General features: G+C 44.2%; 4 protein-coding genes across 5 annotated transcripts in view; 1 reads left to right on the plus strand and 3 right to left on the minus strand.

Moving 5' to 3' along the window:
• The window catches only part of LOC126556046 (digestive cysteine proteinase 1), a 283,799-nt gene that overhangs the window by 100,475 nt on the left and 169,644 nt on the right, over window positions 1-13,680 (minus strand). The window lies entirely within an intron of this gene.
• Window positions 2,054-2,736, minus strand: LOC126556348 (succinate dehydrogenase cytochrome b560 subunit, mitochondrial-like). The gene is made up of 2 exons (XM_050211607.1): window positions 2,702-2,736; window positions 2,054-2,555 (listed from the first exon to the last, which is right to left on the minus strand). Exons 1-2 carry the CDS (start codon window positions 2,722-2,724, stop codon window positions 2,054-2,056), a joined length of 525 nt encoding a protein of 174 aa, XP_050067564.1. The 5' UTR covers window positions 2,725-2,736.
• Window positions 3,466-5,375, minus strand: LOC126556038 (actin-related protein 8). Its single transcript, XM_050211204.1, has 4 exons — window positions 5,346-5,375; window positions 4,113-5,282; window positions 3,840-4,038; window positions 3,466-3,764 (listed from the first exon to the last, which is right to left on the minus strand). Exons 1-4 carry the CDS (start codon window positions 5,373-5,375, stop codon window positions 3,466-3,468), a joined length of 1,698 nt encoding a protein of 565 aa, XP_050067161.1.
• Window positions 8,121-12,148, plus strand: LOC126567422 (uncharacterized). Its single transcript, XM_050223646.1, has 2 exons — window positions 8,121-9,066; window positions 12,135-12,148. The coding sequence occupies exons 1-2, from the start codon at window positions 8,121-8,123 to the stop codon at window positions 12,146-12,148; spliced, it is 960 nt and encodes a 319-aa protein (XP_050079603.1).

The raw sequence follows: 13,680 nt of genomic DNA on the forward strand, positions 1-13,680 counted from the left end.
CCAGAAAGGAACCACTCGATTCAGAAGCCGATGTGTCCTTAGTGCCGCGAGAATTGCTCTCAGTAAAAGTGAAGCCAGCCGCATTGGATTGGAACACCGAAAAAGGATTGTGGCGTTGTCTTGCTTAAAGGTTAATCTTGGCCTGCGTGGAGTTTCTGTACAGTTTCCTGATCGCTGACGTCACATCATGGATGATTGGTGCTGATTTTTTACGGAATTTCGTTCTGCGATTTGACCTTCTAATCGACCACAACACCCGCCTTGAATCGCCTGATTCACTCTCAAGACTTTGTAAGTATTCCGAGAAATCTTTTAATAAAGTTACTACGTAAGCAGATTTGCTCTCGTAATATCTAACCATCGCCCGCCTGGCTATCCCGGGAACGATCAGCCGATCGTCGATTTGCCAGCGTATCGAAACAAATGGCCAACCTGTGTACGCTCAACCGCCTACCGCTAGACAACCTAGAAGCAGCACATCACACCCTTATGACGCTCGGAGTTTTCTGTCTTTCTAGCAGCAACTGGGCCAGGCCTCTACACATGGTAAAAAGCAGACGTTTCCTGGCGACTATGTGGAGACTATCTTGCCTTAAACGCTCAGATTGTTCCGTATCGGTACCTCGCCAACCTAAGGAAAAGTTAAATATTATATCCGGAGCACAAGGCTAAATATGAACTGATTTTTCAGGCCATCCAAAAAGACATAGGAAATTTGCCGCTAGATATCCCGTGAGATTGAAAAAGGCAATGATGGCGCTGCACCGTGTGAATCGAGGCCTTCTGTAGCTAGTCAAACTCGAGGAGTGGGTTTTGCGCCTGATAAGCAAGTAGTGCCTGATTAGAAAGGTCTGATTTTGGCACAGAACTAGGCTGGAGTTAGATATCATTGGTTTGAACATTTTCGATGGTAGCCACATAGTCCATTTAAAGTTTTAGTACTAACAAAATGCCTTAGGTCCCAGCGTTGCCAGTTACCCAGTGTTCACATTCGGCACTGATACTCGAAAGGTAGGAGATATATTTATAGCAAGAATGACTTTGATTTGAGAATAATGAAACGAAACCCAGTTTAATTACGGCTTCGTTTGTGGACTTACTAAATCCACCTAATTGTAGCAACGGAATGATCGCAAATTGGATAGAAACTAGGGAATACGATCATCAAAATGATTTTTTTTACTAATTCCAAAATTCTACTAATTCCATTACTAGGGAAGAGTTGGGAAATATTTTTTCTCTGGGACCATCAGCCGCTTATGCTGGAAGATATTGCTCAGACACGCATTACAATGCCTTAAGCCATGGGTTAGTTACCAGGCCTGCCACGTAACATCGGCAGCTTCTGGAGGATTCCTGGCCCAATCGCAATTTTCTCAGGAGAGAGAGAGAGAGAGAGAGGAAGAAGAAGAGTGGATGTACTAAAAGTCATATCCGACTATAGCAAGTTCACCACCTTTGACGTTCAATGATTTATCCACAGTTACTCCACATCAACTGATAAAGTTATATCTACAGTTTGCAAAAGTCATTGATGCCAAAGACCAACGCATAGTTGGAAGAGATAGCGAAGACACATGCCTAAACTTTGAATATTCCTTGCCATAATAACACTGATCTCAAGGGGCAGTATAAAATCTTTCATTTAAGAGACAATTGCTTCGTTCTTACATATATTTCGTATGTGTTTTAAATTTCAATTATTCTATAAAGTGTACCATGTACTAGTAAAGTATGAGAAAGTGCCGTGAAAAAATTGTAACATTTATTATGCTAATAGCTGAATGAACGTTTTGTGAAGTAAGATGGAAAATGATGATAATTTGCTAGACGTAAATGAATGTTCTCTGATTGTTTTAACGACACCGACCGGCCAAGCTTTTGTGTGTGTCAATTTGGTTTATTGCTTCGACAAAGTTGCCTTCACTAATATGCAAGGATTTTTCAATAAATTAGCATTAGGATTTCGAAAGAGTCTCCTATTCGTTACCTTTAACATTCGTTTTGTATGTTACATGCGCGCCGCCTCATACGGGAGGCCCAGGGTCACGTTCTACAGCGCCGTCAACAATCCTGCCAGCACACCGGAAACGCCCAGCATCGTGTAACCGGTGGTGTACACCTCCTTGATCGTCAGGAACTTGCCCATGTCCCAGAACAGATGGCGCACACCATTCACCGTGTGGTACGCAAACGGATAAGCAAGTGTGAACTTGAGCGCAATCAGTGTCGGTGCACTGAGTCCTTCGAGCATCGTCAGGTAGTGGGTGGCATCGTGTGGCATGGCCAATGCACCAAGTCCCAACGCGGTAATGTAACCGGTCAGTGCCAGTCCGGTGAAGCGATGCGTAATCGAAAGCATGCTGGTCAGCTGGAAGCTGTAGATGGTCAGATGCGGTGACTGTGGTCGCTTCAGACGTGCATTGCGGTCGTCGTGCGATTCCCCAGGACGAACGTCCGCTGGCACCGGCTTCAGGACGATCGTGCGTGCTGCCATCAGCGGTAGAGCGGGATTAGTTCCATAGCCTTGGAGCAATGTACGGCGGCATGCATTTCTAAAAGAAAGCAACACATGAGGGACGTAAATTACACCGTTCAACATTATGTAATTTCACCAGGTAAACTGGTGGCACCTAGCACCTAGCAGCCACTGGAGTAGGGGACACTTTGCACCAACCATTATTTACAATTCCATACTAACCTCAGCAACAGAGATGCGGCCATTATTGTGGTACAGCGCTTTTGGTAAACGAGCGTATTGGCGGAAAATTTAAGAAAATTTCGTTCAACGGAGGAACGCTCGTGGAAAGGAAGAAGTGTTGTGTTTTTCTAAACAAGAGAAACAGAAACGTCTAGTTGTGTGTTGTGCAAGGTTAGGCAACTGTCAAATTGGTAGGGTTTGCGAATGACATTTAATTGTCAGTTTGTTTTGGATTGAAAAAATCAGTTGAAATATATTTTTATGGTTAAAAAAGAGAATCATATAAAACAAAATAGAAGGTAATTTTAATACACTTTTCGTCCGTTGTATCAGCTTCGATAATAAGATGGCGGATAAAATAAAAAAGGTGTGTAATTTGATCGATGAAGGCGCGATTAGACGTGTGAAATGTTTCAGCAAAATGAATGCTCCGATTGTTTCATTCGAGCGTCCCCATGTGTGAAATTCTCCGATCATTTGAATTTTCTGAATTTGGTTGAGGAAACGAATGATTTATTATTCTTTAGCAGATTGCCTTTCTATCTGGCGTTGATCGACTTCATCTGGCTGAAACTAGACGATTTATTCTTGTTAATCCATGATAAATCGTAGCATAAAACCAACTTTATTCAAGCTATCGTCGAAGCTCAACTCTATTTTGATTTTTGAATCATGAAATATTGAGCCTGTCCAATACCCGTCAAAAAGGTTAATCCACTAGGACTAGGTTAGCTAAGAAACCTGTCGATACAATCCCTCCCACACTACCACATAAAGACGGCCTTCTCACGCAAAATGCGCAACCCATACCGGGTCCATTCCGGTTCGGTCAACCACAGCTCCACCACACTTTCCAGGCACGACATTACCGCAGCACCCTTCCAGCTGGTAATTTCCGGATCCATGTCTTTCGGGCTCGAAACGATGCTCTGCTCCGTCCGATAGGCGGGTGGAATTTTGCTTGCCACCTGGCACTGCAGCCAACTGCCAATGCCGGGAAACTTGATCCCACCGCCAACAATTAAAATGCAACCGTACATTTTGCGTTTCAGCTCATCGCTCGCTACAATGAAATTGGAACGATACGTGTTTTGGGGAATTTTTGGGGAAGCTCATTCTATACCACAAACGTACTCACAGCAACGTTCGATGCTTTGTATGATGGCTTGATCGAGTCCGACCAGTTGTCCACCGGGAAGCAGATAATCTCGATCGTTAGATTTTGGTTCACGTTCCTGGTCCAATCCATCCACCACGAGATCTTCGTCGGGTGCTTCCGTGTTTGCTAGGGTACCGCTGTCGATGGCCGACTGCTCCAGGTTTTCCTTATTGCGACGCTAAAATCGATCGAAATGGGTACCGGTGTAATGTTTTGGCGAACCCTGTTTTACTTTAGTTCCATTTTACTTACTCCAGTTTCTCTTAAATATTCGGCATCGAAACAATCTTCCGGATGTGGTTGTGATGAGCAGCCCTTCTGTGTTTTCGGTGCAGTTCGATTCGCACCAGTTATCGCTAGCAGTTCGGTGAAAAAAATACTTAACGGAGCAACCATCGCTTCATCGCCTACTTGTAGCGTGTAGTTACGTTTCGCCTGTCCGGGGTGCTGCACGGCGAATGATTTTTCAAGCGAACCACAAACGTCCAAATTTACGTGTCCAAAGTCTTCCTTTAACCGGCGCAATAGTATACCGTCCAGGGGCGTCCGTTCGTTACACTCCCGGTAGGGAAAAGCACACTTCTGTAGCAACCAGTAAAACACCTGCGTTACATCCGCTCCACCGTAATCGAATCGTACCCGTGTGTTTGGATGCGATATACCATCCTCCACGCACGAGACGGATGTTTTTTCGTCGCCAACATCGACGACACAGGCGTACCCGAGACCGGCGCCGAATGTGGCCGCTACATGATCCTGCACCAAAAAACAACACCCAAACCCGATGTGATTCAGCAGCAGCGTAACAAACTCTCGCAAATGTGCACGGTTGTAAATATCCGGTATTACCAGTACTGCCCGGTACTGCCGCATTTCACTCGGTTCGATTTGGAGCCGTGTGTGAAGCACATACTCCCATATCGTCTGCAAATCTGTCATAACACCGAACAGTGAACCACCAACTCCACCGTGCAGATTCAGCTCGCCTCGTCGGATTGGAAAATGGACATTATAATCACCGTCCGGTTTTAGCAGCAGCACATCCTCCCCTATCACAACGTCACTTCCATGCTTATCGTGCCACTCGGTTTCACTGTCCGCAACCAATTCCGGCTGTGACCGTCTATTGAACGCGGCTATCTGTTGCGGTGGAGTGGCATATCGACGCTGGCCGTTCGACTGTACGCACGATTGTAGTGTGTGCGTTATCTGCAGCCGGCAATCTTCCAGCTCTTGAAGTAATTCCTTTGTTTTCTCAACTACCGGCGGAAGCACACCGTCTCTATGGACATCTCCGCCAGATTTGCGTCGTCGTGCAATCGCGTGCAGGATTCGGACGGGATTTACATCGGACGCACGGCCAATGCGTAGGTAGTGCGATCCAGGATGGATAACGATTATGTTTTGTGCTTGGATGTGGTGCTAAAAAAGAAGATAAATGTAACGTAATTGCTATTGATTGTCCCGTGTTTTGGAGCAATGTACTTCGGCTGGATCTTTTGAATTGTTGGCCATGCTTTCTGCAGTAAGTATTGCTACGATGCTGTTCCGCTTTTACCGCGCTGACGATCTGGCCCAAATTCGACGGCTTCAGCCGGCTTAATTTGTTTACAAACACTGAGTGCTGAATAGAGAAGAACTCTACTGTCAGCAGACGGCTGTCAAATTGGGTGATCAATCGCAGTACCCAATGGACAGAAAAGCGGAACGCAACGAGCAGAAACGAATGAAATAGCAATCTTAGCTACAGCTAAACAACAAATAGCGAATGTAATACATAAAAAATAACGTAGCTCAGCACTGAGTGAAGAGCGCCCTGAGCGAAGAGTGCAATAACAATCTTTATGGCTCTGTACAATACAATAGCGCTCTGTACGGTAAGGGGTAATACTTCCCCCCTTCTCTTTTCTCCTACTCCGCCTCCTTGTCCACTTCTCACCATATAATGTAATGCATAGGAAGGAGTCTTCCAATACAACAGTATGTATGATGGTATGAGCCCCGATTTCCATTCCGCCTAGGATAGAATGAATTCCCCAAACAGCTTGATTCGCCACTGTTGGTATCAGAGGCAAATTTGAGTACAGGAACTACAAATTTTCCCCACATTCCTTGGTTGAGATAAATATTTTCAGTAGAAAATGTTCCTCTGCTATGGATCATGATCGGTGGTCACCTATATTCGCATGAAATATCGGTCCACCAGATACTTTAAATTAAATTATTGTAGTCATCGGAAGGAAGAATGTTCTTCCGGGTACATTTATCGGAGTTCTACAGTTGTTAAACAACTAACGATTTATTATACTTCTTTCATTTGTAAAAAGTTCAATTAAATTCAATTTCCGAAGTCATAAGGCCGAAACACGTTCTTCACTATTCGCTTTCCCAACAGAAGAGACGTCTCTCCTTTATTTCACCAGGTTGTTTTACATTTTGACATTTGATATATCCACGTTTGACAATTGTGCTTGACCAAGATATTTAGCCGGTTTTGCTTGAAGCAGGATGTTTACAGCTCGGCTATCCTGACTTGGGAATTGCCCTCAATTCCCCCCTGACTATGTGCAAACTGATGCAGGGTCTGCATCTTGCGACATCCACTTCCTTAGTTTATCTGATTCGAGTACGCCATCGTAGGGAATTTGAGTTTGTTGTGCTCCATCAATGTCTCGTATTACATATCTGTCATTGGGCAAACATTTGTGTATTACATAAGGTCCCTTGAACCTGGCTTCCAGGCGATCCTTTTCGGCAAGTGCTCTATGCAGACGTGTCGTTAGCTTTTCTACCTCGCTATCCAAAGAGTGAAGCTTCATCTTGAATTTGGCGAGTTCACGTTCGTGTAGCTCTCGTTCCTCTTTTTTCTCCGCTTCAGCTCGATCGCGCTGGTCGCGCAGTTGCTGCATTTGTTTTTCCTTATCTCCGATTGCTTCTTCCAAGCTTGTCAACGCTCCTTCTGAGCTGCAATGGTGTGCCTGCATTGCGCTGAGCCTTGCTCGTGCCATATCAACTTGATTATCTTTCTCCTTTAGCAAATCTTCCAAATTGTCAATCATTCGATTTTTTTCTTCTAACCGATTACGCAGCTCTTCAACATCTGATTGCAGCATGTTGTAATGTTCTTCTTTAGCGCATAATGATTCCTTGAGGACAGCAATGTGACGCTGATAATCCTGATGCTGCTCTTCGAGCGTTTTCATTTTGGCAGCCATTGCCATTATCTCTTGATCGCGGCGTGTGATTTCCAAGCGAAAATCATCCAGCTCCTGAATTGACTGAATCGGTTGAGCGTACTCTAATTCCCCATCTTGCTGAACAGCTGCTGAAGTTGATGAGACACGACGTGGACAGTCCCGATTGACATGTCCCATCTTATGGCACGTGAAACATGATCCGTTCGGTCGACGTGGTGAAGGACAGGAACTTTGATAATGCCCATATTTTGAGCAATTGTAGCATCTTGTTTGCTGGATATCACCTGCTTCTTTACCGCCCTTATTTGGTTGATTCATAGGTCTGGCTGATGACGGCGTTGCAATATTACGTGGGCGAATTTGTTCATATCGTTTAAGTAACTGCTGCAATTCATTCATAGATCTGGCGGCGAAACGAATTGATGCGGTGTTGATGGGATCACCGATTCCATCAATGATGATGTTGATCAATTCTTCTTCTGGGATCGGAGTATCACAAGCCAAGGTCTGCATGTCCAGGATATAACTGATGATGGATTCATTCCGTGCAAGTCGTCGTGCTCTAAGCTGCTTGTACGTACTTTCAACCGATTTGATTTTGCTGAAAGTTTGTATCAAACGATCTTTCAGCTCATGATAGGTTGCAACATCGAGTGATTTTGCGAATTTAGCTGCCGTTCCAGTAAGCAATCGACGTGTAGAGTGGAACTTATTCGCGTCATCCATATTATATGGAAGGAAGACTCGCTCCAATTCCTTAAACCAACGCTCAATGTGATCACTGTTGTCACCACCAAATGTATCAACAAATTCTTCTGTCATATCTTTGCTATAACAATCTCAGTTTCGAAACGTCGAAACTTCAACAACAATGCTGCACTGTTGGCAGTACCGCAGCTGTCAAATACACATCCGCCTAAAAGGCACATGGTAAAATAAAGCGGGAGAGAAAACACGTGAAAGCACACGGTCTTGTCTACGTCTACAATTTATACTACAAATTTACAACAATTCTGGCGACGAGGATTAAGAAACTACGCGATTTATCGACTGTGTTTCCTCCATGGCACCCCCAACCGATCCTAATACTGGACCTCCCGCTGCCGGAACGCAAATTACGTTCACGTTCGAGCCGTTCAACCCTGCTACGTCGAAATTTGATCGATGGTTGGACAGACTGCAGATTTCGTTCCGGATTTACCATGTTCGGAAAGACGACCAACGGGATTTCCTGCTACACTACATGGGGGGCCCTACATACGATGTGCTGTGTAATAAGTTGAAGAATGCTGAACCTACCACAAAGACGTACAGTGAAATTGTTGCCCTTCTGAAGGAGCATTTCAGCCCCACGCCGCTGGAAATCCTCGAGAATTTCAAGTTCGCTAGTCGCAAACAGCAAGACAACGAATCGCTTAGCGACTACCTGATGAATTTAGAGAAGCTTGCTCAGTCGTGCAATTTCGGGGATTATCTGGATAGGGCTCTTCGGAATCAGTTCGTCTTTGGAATCCGTAATCGGGTGATACAATCCCGATTGCTGGAAGTTCGCGATTTAACGCTAACAAAGGCAAAGGAAATCGCATACGGAATGGAGATGTCTCATCGGGGAGCCGATGAAATGCATAATTCTCGTCCAAAAAGTGAAGTTCAGCACATCGAGCACGGAGCAAACAAAACGAAAAAGAGTGCCCATTCGTCCAACCAAGCAAGGACGAGCCGAGGTGCCCATTCGTCCAACCAAGCAAGTACGAGCCGAGGTGCCGTTCGTCAGCCGAGCAACCCTGAGGAGCAAAGGAAACGTTGTTATCGCTGCGGGGATGCTGGTCACTATGCGGACAGGTGCAAATACAAAACGGCGATCTGCAAATTCTGCACGAAGAAAGGCCATCTGGAGAAGATGTGTCTGGCTAAAACGAAGCAGCGGACGGATGGAACACACCACCTGGAGGAGCAGCCCTGCATCATCAAGGATATTTTTCACCTAAGCGCGACCGGTGGTATGCCTGGTAAGTTCCGTTTGAGTCTGATAGTCAATCAAAAACAGCTGACGTTCGAAATCGACACCGGATCGCCTGTATCCCTGATAAATCTACATGACAAAAAACAATTTTTTGACTGCTTGGACATTCTCCCTACTAATATACGACTCGTTAGTTACTGTGACAGTGATATTGGTGTACTTGGTAAAATAATGGTGAAAGTTGTTTCTAACGGTAATGAGTTCACATTACCATTACACGTTGCAAACTCCAGTAGGCATCCGTTGTTAGGTCGCGACTGGCTACTTGCTTTGAATTTAGATTTTAACCATGTTTTCAAACCTGGTACGCATACAATGTCATACTGCAGCGGTGGGGATCATTCTACCGCTAGGGAACTAAATGCCTTACTCAGAAAGTATTCACCTGTTTTTGATGATCGTATAGGTAAAATTAAAGGAATACAAGCTTCGCTTACGATTAGAAAAAACACGAAACCTATTTACATTAAAGCCAGGCCCGTGGCATTTGCAGTGCGCAGTGCGGTTGAAAATGAGATCGACCATCTTGTGAGTGAGGGCATTTGGGAAAAAGTAGACCACTCGGATTGGGCCACGCCTGTCGTCCCAGTAAAGAAAGCTGGAGGCAGGGTACGATTATGCGGTGATTATAAAATCACCATCAATCCAAATCTTCTTGTTGACGAACACCCTCTTCCAACAGTAGAAGAACTATTCGCTACCGTTGCGGGAGGGGAGAAGTTTACCAAATTGGATCTTTCCCAGGCTTATTTGCAACTTGAAGTACGAAAAGAAGATCGGGATTTACTTACTCTAAGTACGCATAGAGGACTTTTCCGGCCCACACGACTAATGTATGGGGTCGCGTCCGCACCTGCAATATTTCAGCGTCTTATGGAGGAAATATTGCAAGGGATACCGAATGTAACGGTGTTCATAGACGATATTCGAGTTACCGGCCCCGATCCTAAGACTCATTTGCTTAGACTAGAAGAAGTACTTAAAAGGTTAACCAAGTATGGGTTGCGAGTCAATAAAGCAAAGTGCGACTTTTTCGCAAATCAAATTGAATATTGCGGTTACATGGTCGATAAACGCGGAATCCATAAAGTGCGCGAAAAGATCGACGCGATACAGAATATGCCTATTCCTCAAAACAAGGAACAAGTACGCTCTTTTGTGGGACTAGTAAATTACTACGGAAGATTCTTTCCAAATTTAAGTACAATTTTGTACCCATTAAATAATTTACTTAAAGATGAAGTCCCCTTTCAGTGGAGTAGAGAATGTGAGAAGTCCTTCGCATCGGTAAAGAAGGAAATGCAGTCGGATAGGTTCCTGGTGCATTACGACCCATCGCTTCCAGTAGTGTTAGCGACTGACGCATCACCCTATGGGGTTGGAGCAGTGCTAAGTCATCAGTACCCCGACGGAACTGAACGACCGTTACAGTATGCGTCCCAATCTCTGACTCGCACACAACAGAGATACTCGCAAATTGATAAAGAAGCGTACTCTATAATCTTCGGTATTCGTAAATTTCACCAATATCTCTACGGTAGAAAATTTACTTTGGTGACGGATAACAAACCAATAAGCCAAATATTTTCGGAGTCCAAGGGACTCCCTACAATGTCCGCGATGCGTATGCAGCATTACGCGGCCTTCTTGCAGGCTTTTGACTACAAGATTCGTCATCGTCGTTCTTTAGAGCATGCAAATGCTGATGCAATGTCTCGCCTGCCAATTACTTCCACCGATTCTACATCGGAAATTGAGGAACCTGACGTAGTAGAGGTAAATGCCATACAAACCTTGCCACTTAACGTTAGTGAATTAGGTGCTGCCACCCTGGCAGATGAAAATGTGCGGGAACTACTTCGAGCCCTTAGGACAGGAAAACAAATCGAAGCAAAATTTAGATTTGGTGTCGAGCAAGAGCAGTTCAGTTTGCAAAAAGACTGCTTGATGCGTGGTAGCCGAGTATACATACCTCCTACTCTGCGAATGAAAGTTCTTCGTGAACTTCATTCTACACATTTTGGCATCTCACGAATTAAGTCACTTGCGCGTAGCTACTGCTGGTGGGAAGGCATAGACAAGGATATTGAAAATATGATCAACGATTGTACCTCCTGTCAGTCAGCGAAGGCAAATCCACCCAAGGTTTCTTACCATTGTTGGGAACAATCAACAGAACCTTTTCAACGTATACACGTGGACTACGCTGGTCCGTTCATGGGATTTTACTACCTCATCTTGGTGGATTCGTTTTCCAAATGGCCTTCGGTGTACATAGTCAAGAACATGTCTACGGATACAACAATTCGGTTGTGTAGAGAGTTCTTCAGTACATATGGACTTCCCTCTGTGTTAGTGAGTGACAATGGTCCTCAATTTACTTCCGGGGAGTTTGCACAGTTCCTAAAGCATAATGGAATAGTACATAAACTAAGTGCTCCATACCATCCAGCCACAAATGGCCAAGCGGAGCGGTTTATACAAACGATGAAAAGTAAGCTAAAATCTATTAAATGTGATCGTTCAGAGATCCACAGTGAACTTTGTAACATCCTACTATCGTACCGAAAAATGATTCATCCAGCTACTGGATTTTCACCTTCAATGTTAGTTTTCGGTCGTCAGATTCGGTCCCGACTAGATTTGATGATTCCATCAAATGATACGAATCATAGCGAAGTTCAATCGAAAATTAGAGAACTTAAAGTTGGATCGAATATTGCAGCTCGCGAATATTTGCACGGCAATAAGTGGGAATTCGGAACTATCCAGGAACGTTTGGGCAAACTTCACTATTTGGTCAAACTTAAGGATGGTCGTATATGGAAACGACACATTGACCAACTACGTGCAGTTGGTACAGGACTATTTATTAGTCCAACAGAAGCAACCTTTTCGCGCGGTGAGGAGATGGCTGGTAAAACGTATTACGACACTTACGACACTGTAGTCACCCATGTACCTACCGACCTGCAGACGAATACGGACTTACAGACGAATACGGGGAACAATACTAATGTTTCCGCTAACCCTACTGACCCTCCTTTTCAACAGATTTCGAACAATAGAGCTGCGATTGAGAGATTGTCGGTTTCAGCGAGCTTGCCAGGGGACATTGGTTTGCGCAGGTCGCAGCGTACCATCAAGCCACCGCAGAGGCTCAACCTCTAGAGTACGAGGAAAATTTTTATTTCGCGCGGAAGAGCTGTCATATCTTTGCTATAACAATCTCAGTTTCGAAACGTCGAAACTTCAACAACAATGCTGCACTGTTGGCAGTACCGCAGCTGTCAAATACACATCCGCCTAAAAGGCACATGGTAAAATAAAGCGGGAGAGAAAACACGTGAAAGCACACGGTCTTGTCTACGTCTACAATTTATACTACAAATTTACAACATCTTCGAATTTGATGACTGCTGGTTGTAGCCCTGAAGAAACAGTAGCTGGGGCTTTTAGAGCTGCGATTTTCTGTTGCAGCTCAAGAATCTCGATTTTCTTTTTCAGCAACTCTATTTCGTGATTTGCATCGATGATGGCGTTTGTTGAGTTCCGGACTAAGCTCAAACCATGTGGAACCGTACTGTTCTTTTCACTATACAAAATGGCGGCGGCGGCGTCTCTTTCATCGGGCAACATGGCGGTGGCGGCGTCGTTTTCATCTTTTGTCAACATTTTGACTAACACTCTCTTCACGGAGAAGGCTACAAACTACACCTTTCACGAACGCTCAAAATGTTCACTTAATAGGCTCTGGTAATCCCACTTCTGAGTTGTAAAAAGTTCAATTAAATTCAATTTCCGAAGTCATAAGGCCGAAACACGTTCTTCACTATTCGCTTTCCCAACAGAAGAGACGTCTCTCCTTTATTTCACCAGGTTGTTTTACATTTTGACATTTGATGTATCCACGTTTGACAATTGTGCTTGACCAAGATATTTAGCCGGTTTTGCTTGAAGCAGGATGTTTACACATTTAATATTTTAGTTCTTCCAATTTTCTTCGACTTTTTTGCTACAATATTTTTTTTTTCTTTTTTGAATAAAAAGCCAAAATCAATTAAAAACTGATGATGATTTTCTATTTCGTTACTGTTACAGGTTCTACGAGTTTAATTCGATGTGTTATTGAATTAGTTATTTTTTATCAGGCGCTACAACCTTTCAGCCTTCTTGAAATGCAATAGAAGTCCCCGTCAACTATTTCATTATCCCATTAGTTTTGGCGGACGTTTCAACGTTATCTCAATTTGGGCCTACTATGCCTTTTCTGGCCGTGTGGGCGGACTTAAAATAAGAAGACTTTATTGGTTGTCCGGTGCCATCATCAAGTCATGATCAACCCATCTGAAAGCTCGTAAATGCAGTGGTTATTCCATTACCAATTCTCTCTAAGCTTTCCATACATATCCTTCTGAACTTCTTGCTACCACAAATCGTTCTGAGCATGCTTCTGTCGAATTCGGCCATGAGGCAGGTTCGGAAAAAGTCAAAGTCCCAGTGGCGTATGTGAGCCAGAAAGGTTCAATACAATCTGAACATCATCCGTTACGGTAGGTTTTTCGAGAGGAGAAGTTTCCATGGGCCGTGGTATGGTACG

This window comes from Anopheles maculipalpis, chromosome 2RL (genome assembly GCF_943734695.1).
Source record: "Anopheles maculipalpis chromosome 2RL, idAnoMacuDA_375_x, whole genome shotgun sequence".
Classification (NCBI taxonomy): Eukaryota; Metazoa; Arthropoda; class Insecta; order Diptera; family Culicidae; genus Anopheles; species Anopheles maculipalpis.

Bases quoted from the DNA above. Each gene is read 5' to 3' on its own strand.
- LOC126556038 (XM_050211204.1), bottom strand. From the start codon at position 5,375: ATGGCCAACAATTCAAAAGATCCAGCCGAA. The intron at 5,283-5,345 runs GTACATTGCTCC...CTTCTTTTTTAG, and splicing joins ATTCAAAAGATCCAGCCGAA to CACCACATCCAAGCACAAAA. The intron at 3,765-3,839 runs GTGAGTACGTTT...ATTTCATTGTAG, and splicing joins ACAAAGCATCGAACGTTGCT to CGAGCGATGAGCTGAAACGC.
- LOC126567422 (XM_050223646.1), top strand. From the start codon at position 8,121: ATGGCACCCCCAACCGATCCTAATACTGGACCTCCCGCTGCCGGAACG.
- LOC126556348 (XM_050211607.1), bottom strand. From the start codon at position 2,724: ATGGCCGCATCTCTGTTGCTGAG. The intron at 2,556-2,701 runs GTTAGTATGGAA...GCTTTCTTTTAG, and splicing joins GCCGCATCTCTGTTGCTGAG to AAATGCATGCCGCCGTACAT.